Raw genomic sequence first — 14,647 nt, 5'->3', positions numbered from 1 at the left:
TCTCACTTTTAATTTCTCGATAGTGGACCCGGGTCCATAATCCGATTGTGGACCCGGGTCCACTATAGGCAAACTGTTATTTTTATACCAAATTTAACCAATATTTGATGTTTTGATGCATGGTGTAGGTCCAATGATAGATATAATGAATAAAAGATGGATTTTGCTCACTTTTCATCATAAACAAATATTTTTTGTTAACAAATTTGGCTTTAAACACAAAAACCAAACAGACATTTAAACACATTTATTTCCGAAAAAGATCAGAGAAAACGTCTCAAAAACCACTGTAAACATAAAAATAATTTTAAAAAAGTAATCTTGATGCATTTTTTTCCATACTAATTAAATAAATGGTTGACCGATACTAAACAATACAATTGTTTACAGTTGCTGATAAAACCACGCATGTTTATTGGAAAAAAAAGTTTTGTTATTGATTCATTATTATAAAATATCATTTCAAACTGCAATTATGGTGCTTCAGTTAAGTACAATTAACTATAGTTTTGATTAAATATAAATTCTTACGGCTTCAGCATTATTGGTACTTTTAACATGAAAACAGCTATATTTATACTCATAATTGAAAAAATATGCGTTTAACTTGATAACAACAAGCATTTATTGTATGTTTTAGAGAAACTTTTGCTTTAATACACCGTTTTCATCATTTTTGAAGGTTTAATTAACAGGGGTCCACTTTTGGAAAAGTTTGGATTTTCGTTGTCCTATATTGGACCCTCATATTTTTTGCTAGAAAATTGCATTTCTTCGCTTTATTTTAGTAAATATCCTTAAACTTACATTACTTCGACTTGCTGAAGTTAAATAATCAGTCAAAAAATGATTAGATGGTTAATTCAATCATAAAATATAAATGCAGTTTTGTTGTGAAAATGCTAGTGGCCATGGCTGATTTCAGATGTCCAAATCAAAACACTTATTTTGGTGAAAAGGACAATTCAATGTCAGTCAACATTGTTCTAAATGATGCTGAACATGCCAAATAAAAGATTTGTAGACAACAACACGCTTGAAATTGTGATTTTATTGAATTTTCCATTAAAAACCCTTCAGAGGGTCCACTATAGGAAAGGGGTCCACTAATGGATAACGTACCCTATGTTCTTTTCAAAAAAAACTCTAGATTTCTTGTTTGAACTAAAAATAATTAAAAATGGAAACTAATTTTCAGCTTTAACTTAATTTTATAACCGGCATATGCCACAACACTAGTTTTTCTTCAGTGAGTTTTTCTCCAGTTAGTTTTTCTTCAGTTACCTAGTATAACTCGCCTTCACACAAAGCCGTCGTTCCTGGTTTGCACCGGAAGCAGAACAAGATCGCGCCCAATTTGATGGCCTACTGAGAATTCCGAAAAAACGCATTTTTCATCGAAAAAACACCCTAAAAAGTTTTAGAGCGAGTTGTGGCGCTATAACCTCGGCAATTAGTGTCCAGGGCATTCGTGGAAATACAATGTCCCATCCCAGAGGGTCCCAGAGTATCAAACCTTCTTAGCATGGTGCTCCCAACGAATACAACCAAAATCTCGGAGCGTATGGTGGTGTGTCCCCACGCTTCTTCCTCCCCTGTCGATCCAGAATTGTGTTGTTGTTCGAACACTCAGTGCTCAAACTCAACCCAATTACGAGTCATCTCTGCGATACGGCTTTACGCAGTAGGCCTGGCCGCTTTAACGCTTGTGATGTCTCCAGGGCCGAGGGACAAAAACTTTTTTAAATATTTGCATCGGCCTAAAAAAGTTTTAAAAATTCTCCCATTTTCTGTTACTCGACTGTAAAAATTTTTGGAACATGTCATTTTATGGGAAATTTAATTTATATTTCGAATCTACATTGACCCAGAAGGGTCATTTTTCATTTAGAACAAAATTTTTCATTTTAAAGTTTCGTGTTTTTTAACTTTGCAGGGTTATTTTTTAGAGTGTAACAACGTTCTACAAAGTTGTAGAGCAGACAATTACAAAAATTTTGATATATAGACATAAGGCACGGAATTGAAACTCGTCTGAAAAATCTGTATCATTTTCTCATTCGGAACAGTGGCGCCACGTGGTGGTAGCTGCCCTGTTTATTACACTGTAAAATTATCCATGGCCAATCCAAGGAACCAGAAGGTGACAACAGAAATGTCCGTCCAAAATGGGTGCTGCAAAAAAACTTATTATTTTTAACAAATTTTCGAACAAATCAGCAACGAATTACAGGTTTGACAGTCGAACAACATTTAAAAGTTGGTTTTGCTATTTGTTTTTGCAAAACCGCATATTTTTAACGAAAGTGTCAAAAATATTCGTAATCACCTTTTGTCTCTTGGTGGCGCTTTGTGTTAGTATGTGTGTGGTCTATGTTTGCGGACGTGCACGCAGAACACAGAACAGTGAGAACTAGCGAAAATGCTTCACTTTCTTCTGATACAAGTCGCCATATTGAAATTGCTTGAAGATTCATACCCGTGCATAAGGGGTTTGCTAATGAACATCACGAGTTATCGCGATTTTACGAAAAAAAAGTTTTGAAAAAGTTGGTCGTCATCGATCATGGCCGTTCATGGTCACCCGCGACAGACACGGACGACGAAACAAAGAGAAACGCAAAAAGTAACTTTTTTTTCGTAAAATCGCGATAACTCGTAATGTTTATAAGCAAACCCCTTATGTCTATATAACAAATTTTTTGTAATTGTCTGCTCTACAACTTTGTACAACATTGTTACACTCTAAAAAATAACCCTGCAAAGTTAGAAAAAACACGAAATTTTAAAATGAAAAATTTTGTTCTAAATGAAAAAATGACCCTTCTGGGTCAATGTAGATTCGAAAAGAACATTAAATTTCCCATAAAATGACATGTTCCAAAATTTTTTTTCAGTCGAGTAACGGAAAATGGGAGAATTTTTTAAACTTTTCTAGTGTTTTTTTCGATGAAAAATACGTTTTTTTCGGAAGTACGCCATCAAATCGGGCGTCTAATTTTACATAAAAGTCCCTTTGAAACCAAATTTCTATCTCATCACCGTTTCAGGCTGCAAATTGTTGAAAAACACCTCTTTTTTCGCATGTTCAAAAATGGAAGGGGTCGTACCGCCCCTCCGTCACGAGATATCAAAAAAGGACCTCGGATTTGTGATCAGGGACAAAAGTTACCCCTTAGGACAAAGTTTCACGCAAATCGAAGAGGGGTCGGGGCAACTTTTTCCGATTTCGTGTGAGTTGGTAGAGAATTACCCTCTTAGAAATTTCAATCTGAATCCTTGCAACTCGGTAGATAACATTATTTTAAAATCATTATGCTATTTGAATTTTTAACAATCTATTTTTTTAATATGATTTAATAATTTCACAATCTTACCTGACTGAAAAGAACAGGGAACAGGGAGAAATTATAAAAAGATTCAGAAAAATTCTGACTTGAATCTTTGTAAAATTTCCTTTCGGATAATCGAATCACGAATCACTCGAATTTGATGTTAAAAGTAAGAAAATTAAAAAAAGGATAACCGAAGGTTCGGTTCAAGACCTGACTGCATTGGTACGTGTTTATTACATTTAAAATTGGTGATGGATTATTAGTTGATTAAAGAAAAATATAAAATAAAGTGTAAAAAGATCTATCAGTATAACTTAAGATTTAATAGGCTTTTAGCAGTGTTCATGTTCCGCGAATTTGGTGTTTTGAAATTATGCACTTTGAAAAATTGTGTTTTGTGCTAATTTGATTTCACTGGTCGATCAAAGAGATAATGAGTTTGGTTATGTAACATTCGGCACATTCTGACTCACTCACTTAGGTATTTTCCTTATCCGCACCAACCAAGATTTAGATTTCATTTTTTTTCTGCATCAGAAATTTTTTCAATGCAGAAAATTTTGTGCCTTTTTTTCTCTTTTTTTAATTTAGTTGATTTTTGACAGATAACCTTAAAAAAATCACGGACCGGTTCATTCTAATGGCCACCCCTAACCTGTTACACACACACAGTATCTCCCTTTCTTGACAGTTTCTCTTCCCAAAGTTCTTCATCCCATCGCCGACACAGCAAGAGTAAACACTTTTTTCCCCCTGTAAAGAATTTTCCCAACAATTTTAACACCCAAATTCCTGCAAAAGAAATCCCATCCCGTTCCCCCTTCCTAAACGCAAGTGTGCAAATGTGCTAGCCCAAACATGAATACTGTCCAGTAAGTATCCTCCGCCCCTGGGGGAGACCTTCCGGAGTACCGGCCAAAGCCACTTATTTGCTCATATTTGGTCCAAGTGTGTGGTTGTAAAAAAAAAACACTTTTCTTCCTTTTCTAGTGCAAAAATAGAAAACATTTGCAGGCTCTGCTTGTCCGGCGATGATGACAACTTGGAATCTATTTTTGGTGATAGTGGGAGCGAACTGCTGCAGATGATAATTTACGACTGCACATCGGTGAAGGTGCGTATCGGCGGATGAGTGGCCAAGTGGATGTTTAGTCGATGCCGAGATGTGGTAAAAGAAAATGTTTATGACACTTTATCGTGTTATCGAAAATTCTGTTCTGCTCAAATGCGTAATCCGAACTGTAAGTCGTGTTTCTTCTGAATCAGAGAAGAATTAATTACACTTGCAGGATGCCATATTAGATGACAAAAAAACTGATGGTGCCGGATATGCAGTTTCTTTGGAATACTCAAAATTGTAATTGAGAGATAATAAGGCTGACTAGTATTCTTAAAGACCTTGGACAATCACTTAGAATACTTTGGATGAATAATGCTAATAAATGTGAAATCAAATCAATTTGTATCAAAGTTAATGAAACATGCCAAACGTTACTAATGAACTGGTCCTAATCTCAAAAGAATAAAAATATTTGAACTAAATGAAAAATGAATCACGATATGTAAAATGCTTCTACAAAAAACATTTTTAAACAATTTTTATTGATGCATTCTGAACTAATATTTCAATGATTTTTTTTTCTAAACAGTTAATTATTTTATTTGTTATTGAGTTGAATTTTCTTAAACCCCCTTAACAATTTCAAAATAGTGAAAATGCCGAAAATACCTTTAAATTATTAAAGCTTTACATACTTTTTTCATTAAAAAATAACTGTTTAATTTTTCTCCATAAAAAAAAAATATTTAAATTCAAAGGAACGACAGAACAAAATATAAAAAATAACACGTTTTCTAAAATCAGATTTTTATCCAAAAAGTTCAGTTTCATGTGAATAAAACATCTACAAAAATCGAAATATTGTTCACAGATGCAAAATATCAATAAAATAATCAGTCAAGAATAAATTTCCACAAAAGAAATAGAAAGGAGAAATCCGAAGGGAGAAAGGCTCTCCTCTCTCGACTTCACTTCAATCAGGGTAACGTCATACGTCAATAAATGATCTGTAACTATTGTTTCTAAGAAAGAAATTAGAGAAAAAAAACACAATGTTTTTGACACAACCAACATGTTGAAAATAAGTTTGATCTTAATATTTTGTTTGATTTAGAGAGCCTAATAGAGAGGTGAAATGTTACTCTTTGAGTCTCAATCGAGTTGTCAAAACAGGGTTCCAATCAAACGACAAGATCTTGCTAGATTTAGGTAGGAATAACTTTAAAATACATTTATCAAATAACAAGATGTTTAGTAAGTTTTGTGAAACTTATATTTTCAATTATACAAATGTATATTTAAAAAAATGGAATGTTTCTATTTACAGTTTTATTTTATAATTTCTAATTGCCACAAAAAAAAACTAAATTTCTTTCTAAAGTTAATTTTACATCTTCGACTGCCAATGCAAAAAAAAGTACACACTTAGATTTCTTTATCGAATCCGGTAGTTTAAAAATTAGCAAAGTTTAGATCAGTAAACCATCTTCAGTATGTCGGCAGCATGTTGAACAATAATGAACTTTGTTACCGAATTTCCGAGGGGGATGACACTCCCGCGATGAGCTCACGATTTAGCTACGATGAACACGATTTTCTTCGATTAGCCGCGATTTGGCGCGATGAGCGCGATCTGGTGCGATGTGCGCGATTTGAATACGATGAGAGCGCGATGCAAAAAAAATCTCACGATGTGAGCTGTCAAACTGCTCGAATGGGAATGACAGCCACGGAATGTATTTTTTTTGCTGTCATCACATTCGAGCAGCAGAATACAAACAAACAAAATAAAAAACGTGGTCCGAAATTTGCCGCTTTGATTCCGGGTCCTACTTTTTGTTCGTTTCCGAGAAAGGATCTAGAAGAACCAGCTTGTGTGCGTTTCCAAGGCCATCAAGAATTGGATGGCGAAGTTGCACGAATCAGGCAACCTAGACGGTCGTATTCCGTGTCCGAGATCGCTCACAACAGTGCAATCATTCCCGTTCTTAACCCAAACATTCGCGGTGGTGGAGGACGTGGCACCTGGTCGCGCTCTCGTGGCAACCCTGCGGCCAATGGTCGCGCTAGATTTATAGATTAATAGCGCCGGGCGTCGATAGAGGCCGTGGAGAAGCATGTGTGCATGATCCGTCTCGTGCTTGACGGGTTGTGAAGCAACCGTAGCCCCCTTTTGCAGTGGCGAATTCAGCGTTGGTGTCACGCGTAGTGGGATTTGCCGACAGATGACGAGGACCACCCTGCAGAGACGAGTTCGGTTTGAGGCTCGCAACGTTGATGGCCAAAATTGCAGGAGCAACCTCTGCTATAGAAGGGAATGTTCCGCCGCCCAAAACGGCTCCACAACCTTCGCCGTAGCAGCACCCACAGCCGGTTCCAGTCGCTTCTGCGACTAAACAAAGCATCTCCTATCGCCTCTGGACTCGCAAGTAGGTAAGTTTTGTGGACTTCGGTTGATTCAGTGCGCTGATTTTGGTATATATTTTAGTCTATGATTCCAACGTCCGAACACAACGTGCAGGTCCTTCAATGGCAAGTTCAATGGACGCTTTCAAATCTGAGCCCGGGTGGGCGGGAATCGAGTCCGAAACACCTCCAACAACAACACCACTGGCAAAAGTTTTACGGTCGCGGCGAACAAGTCTACGGAAGTGGCAGCGGCCAACAATATAGTTCCCACGTCGTCCTCGTCCAACATCGCCGAACGCCATCCAGAAAATGAACAATCTAATCAGCCAACCGGTCGCACAACCATGAGCCGGCCGATGAAATCACCGGCGGCCACGAGCAGCAGTGTTTCCGGTGGACTTAACAATGAAAGCTCGGAAAGTAGTACCGAAAGTAGCAACCCGGTTGGTAGCAGGTAGAGATGGAGGCCACACCACGACTACGACCAGTATCAATAACAACAGTGGTCCGGCAGTACCGGTTGGAGCTGTAAAGGCGGCCACGGCTGGTGCAACAGCAGCACCAGCTCCGAGCACGAGAACCAGTTCTACGAGCTGGTTCGGAATAAGCTTTGCAACCAGACGGTCCTGCAGCGGATTAAGCAACTATGTATGGTGGACCCGCCCAAGCCCCCGTCAGAAAAGCAGCCGCTCAGCTACCCATCCGGACGGACCGTCGTCGCTAGTGAGGACTCATCCGTGCTCTGTCGCCGCGAGCACGGCTCCACTCGACAGCCGTAACTAACATTCTCGCTCTCTTCTGTTTGCACACTTTTCAGACGCCAAACTGGTCGACCTGTCGTGTATCTTCTGCGAGGTCATGCACGATATCCGGTCGGACCTATTGCCCACATCCGAGTTTGTCCAGGTGCACCAGCACGTGTCCAACATCATTCAGCACAAGAATGGAGCACGACCAGTACATGAAGGACGGTTCGGACGTGCATTTGCAGATGTCCAACAATGACAACTAGGAGATCATGTCGCTCCAGAGGATGACTGTTGACGTCAGGAACGTCGTCGCCGATCAACGATGACCAGGCATACGCCGAGCAGTGTGTTTTCGGAAGGAAGCGGCCGCGGCTGGCCAGCTGATGACATTCGACTTGAACCGTCTGATCTCGCTGGACTGGCTTCAGCTGCGGAGTCGTTCGAGACGCTCGATACAATCTAGAACTACGAGAGGGTTGAGTGAATTGACGAGGTAATCTGCGCGAACTTGCACAAGTGATCGACCAAGAATTGCCGCTGTCGAGCCAGTGGAAACGGATGCACTTCTGATACAACCAGAAACGCCGTTTGACCAGCTCAAAAAGACACCAGCTCGGAGCAGAAGACGCGCATTCAGTAGAAACTTGAAGAAGCAGTTAAGCGTGTAATTGTAAACGTATTCAGGCGTTGCGTTAAATTTACCAAATTTAAAATAAAATTTATTTAAGCAATTAAGAGTTTTTTACATAGATTAAACAATAAAACAAATCCAATGCTCCTTCTACCAGTACGCCGTTGCAAACCACGGAACGTTCGCTGTAAACCAACTCGACGATTTTGACAACAAATTTCTGATTCTAACGCTGCGGGTCAACACCTTCAAAGCTTTCCCTGCGACCATCTCCCTTTCTCAAAGACTACCGCGAATTCTGGCTCGAATTTGACGCTCAACTCATCTTTAACGGCTTACTCGTCACTCAGGGCAGCTTACGCCCTTGGACACTTTGTGCTAGCGCGAGAGAACACAAAAGGCAACCAGCACCACCTAGACGCACTTGTACAGCCTGCTGTTGATCCGCTCGGTGCACGCGTCGCAGCACACCTTGCTGTTCCCGACCATCAACTCGTCTTCGCACTGGTATCGCGGTACCAGCGTTTTGCCCCAATCGGCATGACTCACGGTCCGTTTACGTTGTTCCTTGGCCTTCGCTTTCTGCTGCTCGATGCTCATCTATCCATCATATTGGCCACGCCCTCGGCACTCAGACCCAACTCACACACCATATTCGATTCAACCTCTTTGCTCGGATTTTCCGGCGCATCGTCAAGCTTTTCCGGCCGCCCGACGACTGATTGCTATTCTGAGTCACGATCTTTTTCGACTGCCAATCTTCGGTCAGATCGACCTCGACGTCCGTTCCAACATGCCGTCGTCTTCCTTGTCCGATTCGACAGCGCCTTTTTCGTCACTTTCCGGAACGCCACCTGCTGCGGTGGCGGTGCAGTTGTTGTTGCGGCTGCTCAGTGGTTTTTGGGAGGCTTCGCTGGAAGCAGACGCACTGTTGCCGTAATCCGATTCAGGGCTGCCTTCCCGACGGATGGGGGGTTGCGGGTTTTCCAAGTTGATCGGGAGTGACAAATCCAGGAAGGACTCGTGCCGCACCAAAATGTGACAGCAGTCCTGGCAGGTTATGGTGGACACGAGGAGGCCACGGAACACCGGTTCGGGATCGAGCATGCGGTCGGATGCGTGTCAAAGAACTTGATATTTTTTTCCATCCTGTCCTCAACCGTTTTCGGGCGCTTTCCGTACCCAAGCGAGAGTACGATGGCCAGCTGGTAACGTATCAAATCCTCTCTGCGTACACTTTCCAGCAGGTGCTGCAGCAGCTCGTGCTAGTCGTACTGGTCCATGCCGATAAATTGGGGCCATTTGTTCGTAAGTTGCGAAAACAGTGTCCATAATGAGAAGAATCTACCGCCGGATTGCAGCTCAGACAGCGAACTTGCGTGAACAATCCCCACGGGTTCAAATCGCCGATGATTGGACTCAACTCCGTAGCCGTCCCCTTCTTGATGTTGAGCGACCCTTCAGGAAGCTGGAACTTATCATTCTGAACGGTAGATTCCCGTAGGACATCTAGTAGACACAGCGCCCGTGTCGACGATGGAAGCTGATGGTCGAACCTTCCGTTCCGTTCTGCCGCTAATGTCCAACCGAATGTCACAATAATTCGGCGCCGCGGCCGACAACGTTGCCATGCTGTTCCGGTTGGGCTGCGACCCGTAAACCAACGTCGCAAGAAGCGGCCGTCGAAGCGCTATCTCCATCGCTCCCCTGCTAATCTAAGTCCTGTCGAAACGAAAGGAAACTATTTATAAATCCGAAACATGCTGGGTCCAGGTCCTCGCAGAGGGAAAAGTTCCGTCTGAACGCCTTAACAATCCAGTTTCATGGAACTCCCGCAATCCGTCCCGAAATATCGAAGAAATCTTGTTTATTTACCTTTTCGGACTGCTCGAATCAATAAAAATAAACATTTCAACAGTGCGGCCAGTTTCATGGAAAACTGCTTGAATGAATATTGAATGGCAACTCTGACTGCATGAATGCAAATTTTCATTCGAGCACGATCTATTCACGATGAGCACGATGTGCGCGATCTGGCGCGATTTGGCGCGATGAGGCGAAAAACGACCACGATGAAGGCACGATGAGCAATGACGCAAGAATTTAACGCGATTAGGTGCGATTTGAATGAAATCGCGGAGTGTCATCCCCCTCGCGAATTTCGGTAATATTTTACCAAATTCGTTACTTTTCAGTTTTACCGAACTGTTCAGCAGTTGAAAAATCGTTAAAGTTCGGAAAAATCTTAGTGTGTATCCCTCAAAATTTCCCAAAAAATCAGGGAGCAAATACAAATGACCTCATTTCAAATTTCTAGTGATACAACATATTCAACAGATAAATTATGTATGCATTGTGTAACTTAATTTGGTACCACAAACCAGAAAAAGTGGGAATTTTTCATGAATTTTTAAATAGTTTTGAAATTTTAGACTACATGAATAACTGTTAGGTATCATGCCAAAAGGGTTATGAGAAACTTATTTTGATAATTTAGTACAATTTTGAAATTCGGTAATTTCGGAATACACCCTTCCGGCAGCAGCTGAAGATTCATGCAGTCCCACGTCGCATGTTCGGGTGTAGACCTACGGAAGACCTTGCCGCGAGGATAGGTGAGTAAGACTATACGAGCCACCTACGGCATAATTCCTCGGGCTCCCCAGGTCAACCATAAGCTACCCCAGGTTCTCCGTGCAGGACACATTGGGGGTAGAAAGCGGATAGAATAAGCAAAAGATCAAAGCAGGCCATGAGGCATACTTTAAAGTGGTTTGTATCTGCAAAGGACTTTGCATTAACAAAAGGATCAAACACAAAGAGGCGATACTAATTAGTACTTCCCTGCGACCTTGGAGGTCTCTCGGTTGGACATAGAGCCGTGGACACCAAGCTTGGTAGCAATCCTCGTCAGTCGGTGTGGTATTGATCACAGCTGAGGGCTTTTGTTAATTTGATTTGGTAAACCGCGGTGGATTTTCTTGAAATAATTCGAACTGTCAAAAATCCACCAAAGCATCTACCACATTGATCGCACAAAAATCTGTGGTAGAAAAGTATCCACCGGTAGATGCTTTGGTGGATTTTTGACAGTTCGAATTATTTCAAGAAAATCCACCGCGGTTTACCAAATCAAATTAACAAAAGCCCTCTGGTGTTTTTTGCCCCTCCATCGTCTGTTGTATCCTGCGGTTGCGTAGCAAGTCAGATGCTCGCTCATTCAGTTTGAAACGAAAAGAACAAAAGAGAACACAAGAAAAAATTAGATTCTGATAGTGAGTTTCAAATCAGCTGTAAAGTGTAATATCATATTAAACTATTATTAATTTTGCTTTCACTATCACTTTCACTATTTCTTCGGGTCGTCTAATTTTCGTCGTGTTCCCGTACTTAAAAAATTCCGCATAACTAATCACTGCTGGTTATTAGTGTCATGTCGAACATGTTACAAGCTAACACAACAGTGACACAGAAACAGAACTTCACAAGCACGGGAATTTGCACACGACCTCCCAGTGAAATAATACCGAGCTTTAACTATTTTCATACTACTATTACCTAAAATGTCCAAAGCAGCTCAGTAAAACTCACTGGGAGCGTTCCACAATTTAGCCCCATCCGGGGGGAGCTTATCCCTTTGTACCCTCGTGTTTGTTTCCTTTCAACAGTAGTCTAGGTAGTCCAACAATGTTCAGCACAAGTTTGAATTGAAAGCAATTGCTTCAACAGCTGAACGGATCAAACTATTGTTTCCCTTGCTGGAATAACTATTCTCCTGTTACTAAGGAAACAAAAGGATAAAACATCTTGATTTGATGTTCTAACAGGTACATTCAACTAGCCAGCTGCGAGACCCATCAGCCCGGCCGGGAACCAGTCCATATCTGTCGAGTATAGCATACGGTGTGGTTCACAAAATATCAAATACAATGAACACAACACTAATGCCATACATATGGACTAGCGGGATGGAAGCACGTGGACACCTCCCCCCAAAAGGGTTATGAGAAACTTATTTTGATAATTTAGTACAATTTTGAAATCTATAAATAAAAAAAATCATCAATTGAAATGGCATTAAAGGGAATAGAACATAGAAACTTTGTAGACAATGTTTTTCAAAACTTGAAAATTTTCTTTGAGTGAAACTTGAGTTTATCATGTTCTATTGCTTTCAAAACAAGATAATTATTTTACGAGGGTGTAAACGGACATTGGAAAATTTTCAAGGGCCATTGCGGGCGGAGTTGGGCACCCCTGAATCAGAAGGTCTACACGCGTAGATTTATTTACCGAATTTGATAGTTGAAAAATCGGTGAAGTTTAAATCGGTAGACCATCTGTCAAAATGATCAAATTTTTACCGAATTTCGGTTGTACTATGAACAAAAATGAACTTCATTACCGAATTTCGGTCAGTTTTTACCGAATTTGGTAATTTTCAGTTTACCAGTTGAAAATTCGGTAAACTTTCTCGAATTCGATAAAAAATCTAAGTGTGTTACACCTAACCAAAAGAAATAAACGATGAAAATTAATTTATAAAACCTCATGATACTTTATGAAAGTGAGAATAACACAAACCACCGTAGGAGGATTGAAAAATGTTTTTAAGTTATTTATTAAATTTGACAAATAATCTTGCAGGTATCTCCCCGCCACGGATATCCCAACTCCATCTGCGTGCCATGCCGGACCAAGGTAGAGGGCTTCCACCAGTTTCGACAAAATTGTATACAGAACGATGAATACCTGAGAACGACCTTCCTCGAGCCGGAAGTCGTCATCAAGACCGAGCCGGACATTGTGATATCCACCGGTGACGACGACGAAGATGACGATGGCAATAATAACAACGGCATCGCGGAAGATGAAGAATTAGAAGACGATGAGGACGATATCAACGAGGCCGATATTGAAGAATGGGACGAATCGGAATCGAACGACGTTCCGGACGTAACGATGGCAAGCGCCGAGCAGTTGCTGCTGGGAAGTGGCATCAGTATCACGGCTATTGCCCGACCCACCCTAGTTCCTATGTTCAAGTGCGAGTACTGCTCGGCGGAGTTTGCCGTACTGGAGCAGCTGGAGAAACACATTACTAGTCACACGGAAGAGAAGATTTTCAAGTGCTTTTACTGTCCAAAGACGTTTCACTTTGCCAAGAACTTGAACATGCACGTGGAGTACATCCATTCGAAGGTCAAGTATTCCCAGAAGGCAGCAACCAAGAATGCGATCTCTCCGCCAAACTTTCTAGTCCCCAACGAGAAACACAACCCAAATATGGCACTTAGTCCTAGCAACAACAACAACAATAATGTAACCACCATCGGAATCCGAGGTGGAAAACCAATGCAGCTGCATCCGGCGCTAGTGAACCGGCAGCTTTCGATTGTAGCATCACCGCCACAACCACAACCGCCACCTCCGGCCCCCGTTCGAATGGTCAGCAATCACGAGTGTCACGTGTGCCACAAATCTTTCAGCGATCTCCGCCAGCACATGCTGATCCACGACGGAAACGAAAAACCTTATAAATGCGACATCTGCGCCAAGTCTTTCTTCAACGCTTCGACCCTGAAAACCCACTACCGAATCCACAGTGATGAGAACCCGTTCCGGTGCTCAACGTGCACCAAGGTTTTCGACAACGCGAGAAGTCTGGAGTTGCACTACCGAACTCATACCGGTAAGAAGTAAAAAAATCTAACAACACATAATACCAACTGACCACTCTGTTTTCCCAGGTGAACGACCCTACTCGTGCGACGTGTGCCTCAAAAAGTTCTCCTGCTCGTCCAACCTGAAGCGACACCGGAAGTTGCACGACCGGGACTAAACAGGAACCAAAAGTAAACGCTAACCTATTCGCATTTATAACGAAATTTAACTTGATCACACAACTAGACGAATACGCGCATTTTAGAGGGTCATTTATATTAGCAGTGCCACACCAAACCGGACGCAGTTAAAATGTGTTGCTAGCTAGTGCTAATCAATCCTATTAATATCGTACTAATCTACCAACTAAAACGAAACAAGCAGTGGTAAAATTTGCTTCCAATCCTTGAGCAAAAAAAAATACCAAAACTAAAGAAGGCAAGTCCTCAAACTATCTAAGTCAATGTATTTATTTTTGTAACTTATTATCTAGTCGTTAACCGAAGAAAGCTGTAGATACACACCCTACAGGGTGAAAAACACTGTTTTTATGTATACTGTTGAGCTTATGATATCATAATAGAGCGTTAAAAAAAACTGAACTGTATAACCGTGCAATCTACCATTGATCGAGAACCAGCACACGCAATAATTAGGATAGTTCCGAAAGAAGGAAGGAAATAAAGTTATGTTAATCGAAATTTAAAATCGAACGTTGTTTGTTAGACTCTGTCCACTTCTAGAAACCGACTGATGAGCGCAAGTGCGCTACAGCTTCTTTTATACTAAGTTGCGTCTT

General features: G+C 41.2%; 1 protein-coding gene across 2 annotated transcripts; it reads left to right on the top strand.

Annotated features, from left to right (window-relative positions):
• The first annotated feature begins 4,038 nt into the window (after window positions 1–4,038).
• Window positions 4,039–14,556, top strand: LOC120423114 (zinc finger and SCAN domain-containing protein 2-like). Of its 2 annotated transcripts, XM_039586792.2 has the most exons (4): window positions 4,039–4,207; window positions 4,326–4,449; window positions 12,832–13,876; window positions 13,935–14,556. In XM_039586792.2, the coding sequence occupies exons 1-4, from the start codon at window positions 4,194–4,196 to the stop codon at window positions 14,024–14,026; spliced, it is 1,275 nt and encodes a 424-aa protein (XP_039442726.1). In that variant the 5' UTR covers window positions 4,039–4,193; the 3' UTR covers window positions 14,027–14,556. The 2 variants fall into 2 exon arrangements, with proteins under 2 accessions (XP_039442726.1, XP_039442727.1); XM_039586793.1 differs by lacking the exons at window positions 4,039–4,207; window positions 4,326–4,449 and adding an exon at window positions 4,465–4,503.
• The last annotated feature ends 91 nt before the right edge of the window (window positions 14,557–14,647 follow it).

This window comes from Culex pipiens, chromosome 2 (genome assembly GCF_016801865.2).
Source record: "Culex pipiens pallens isolate TS chromosome 2, TS_CPP_V2, whole genome shotgun sequence".
Taxonomy (NCBI): Eukaryota; Metazoa; Arthropoda; class Insecta; order Diptera; family Culicidae; genus Culex; species Culex pipiens.
The sequence above is the reverse complement of the archived record's forward strand: the minus strand, read 5'-3'. Positions and strand labels throughout refer to the sequence as shown.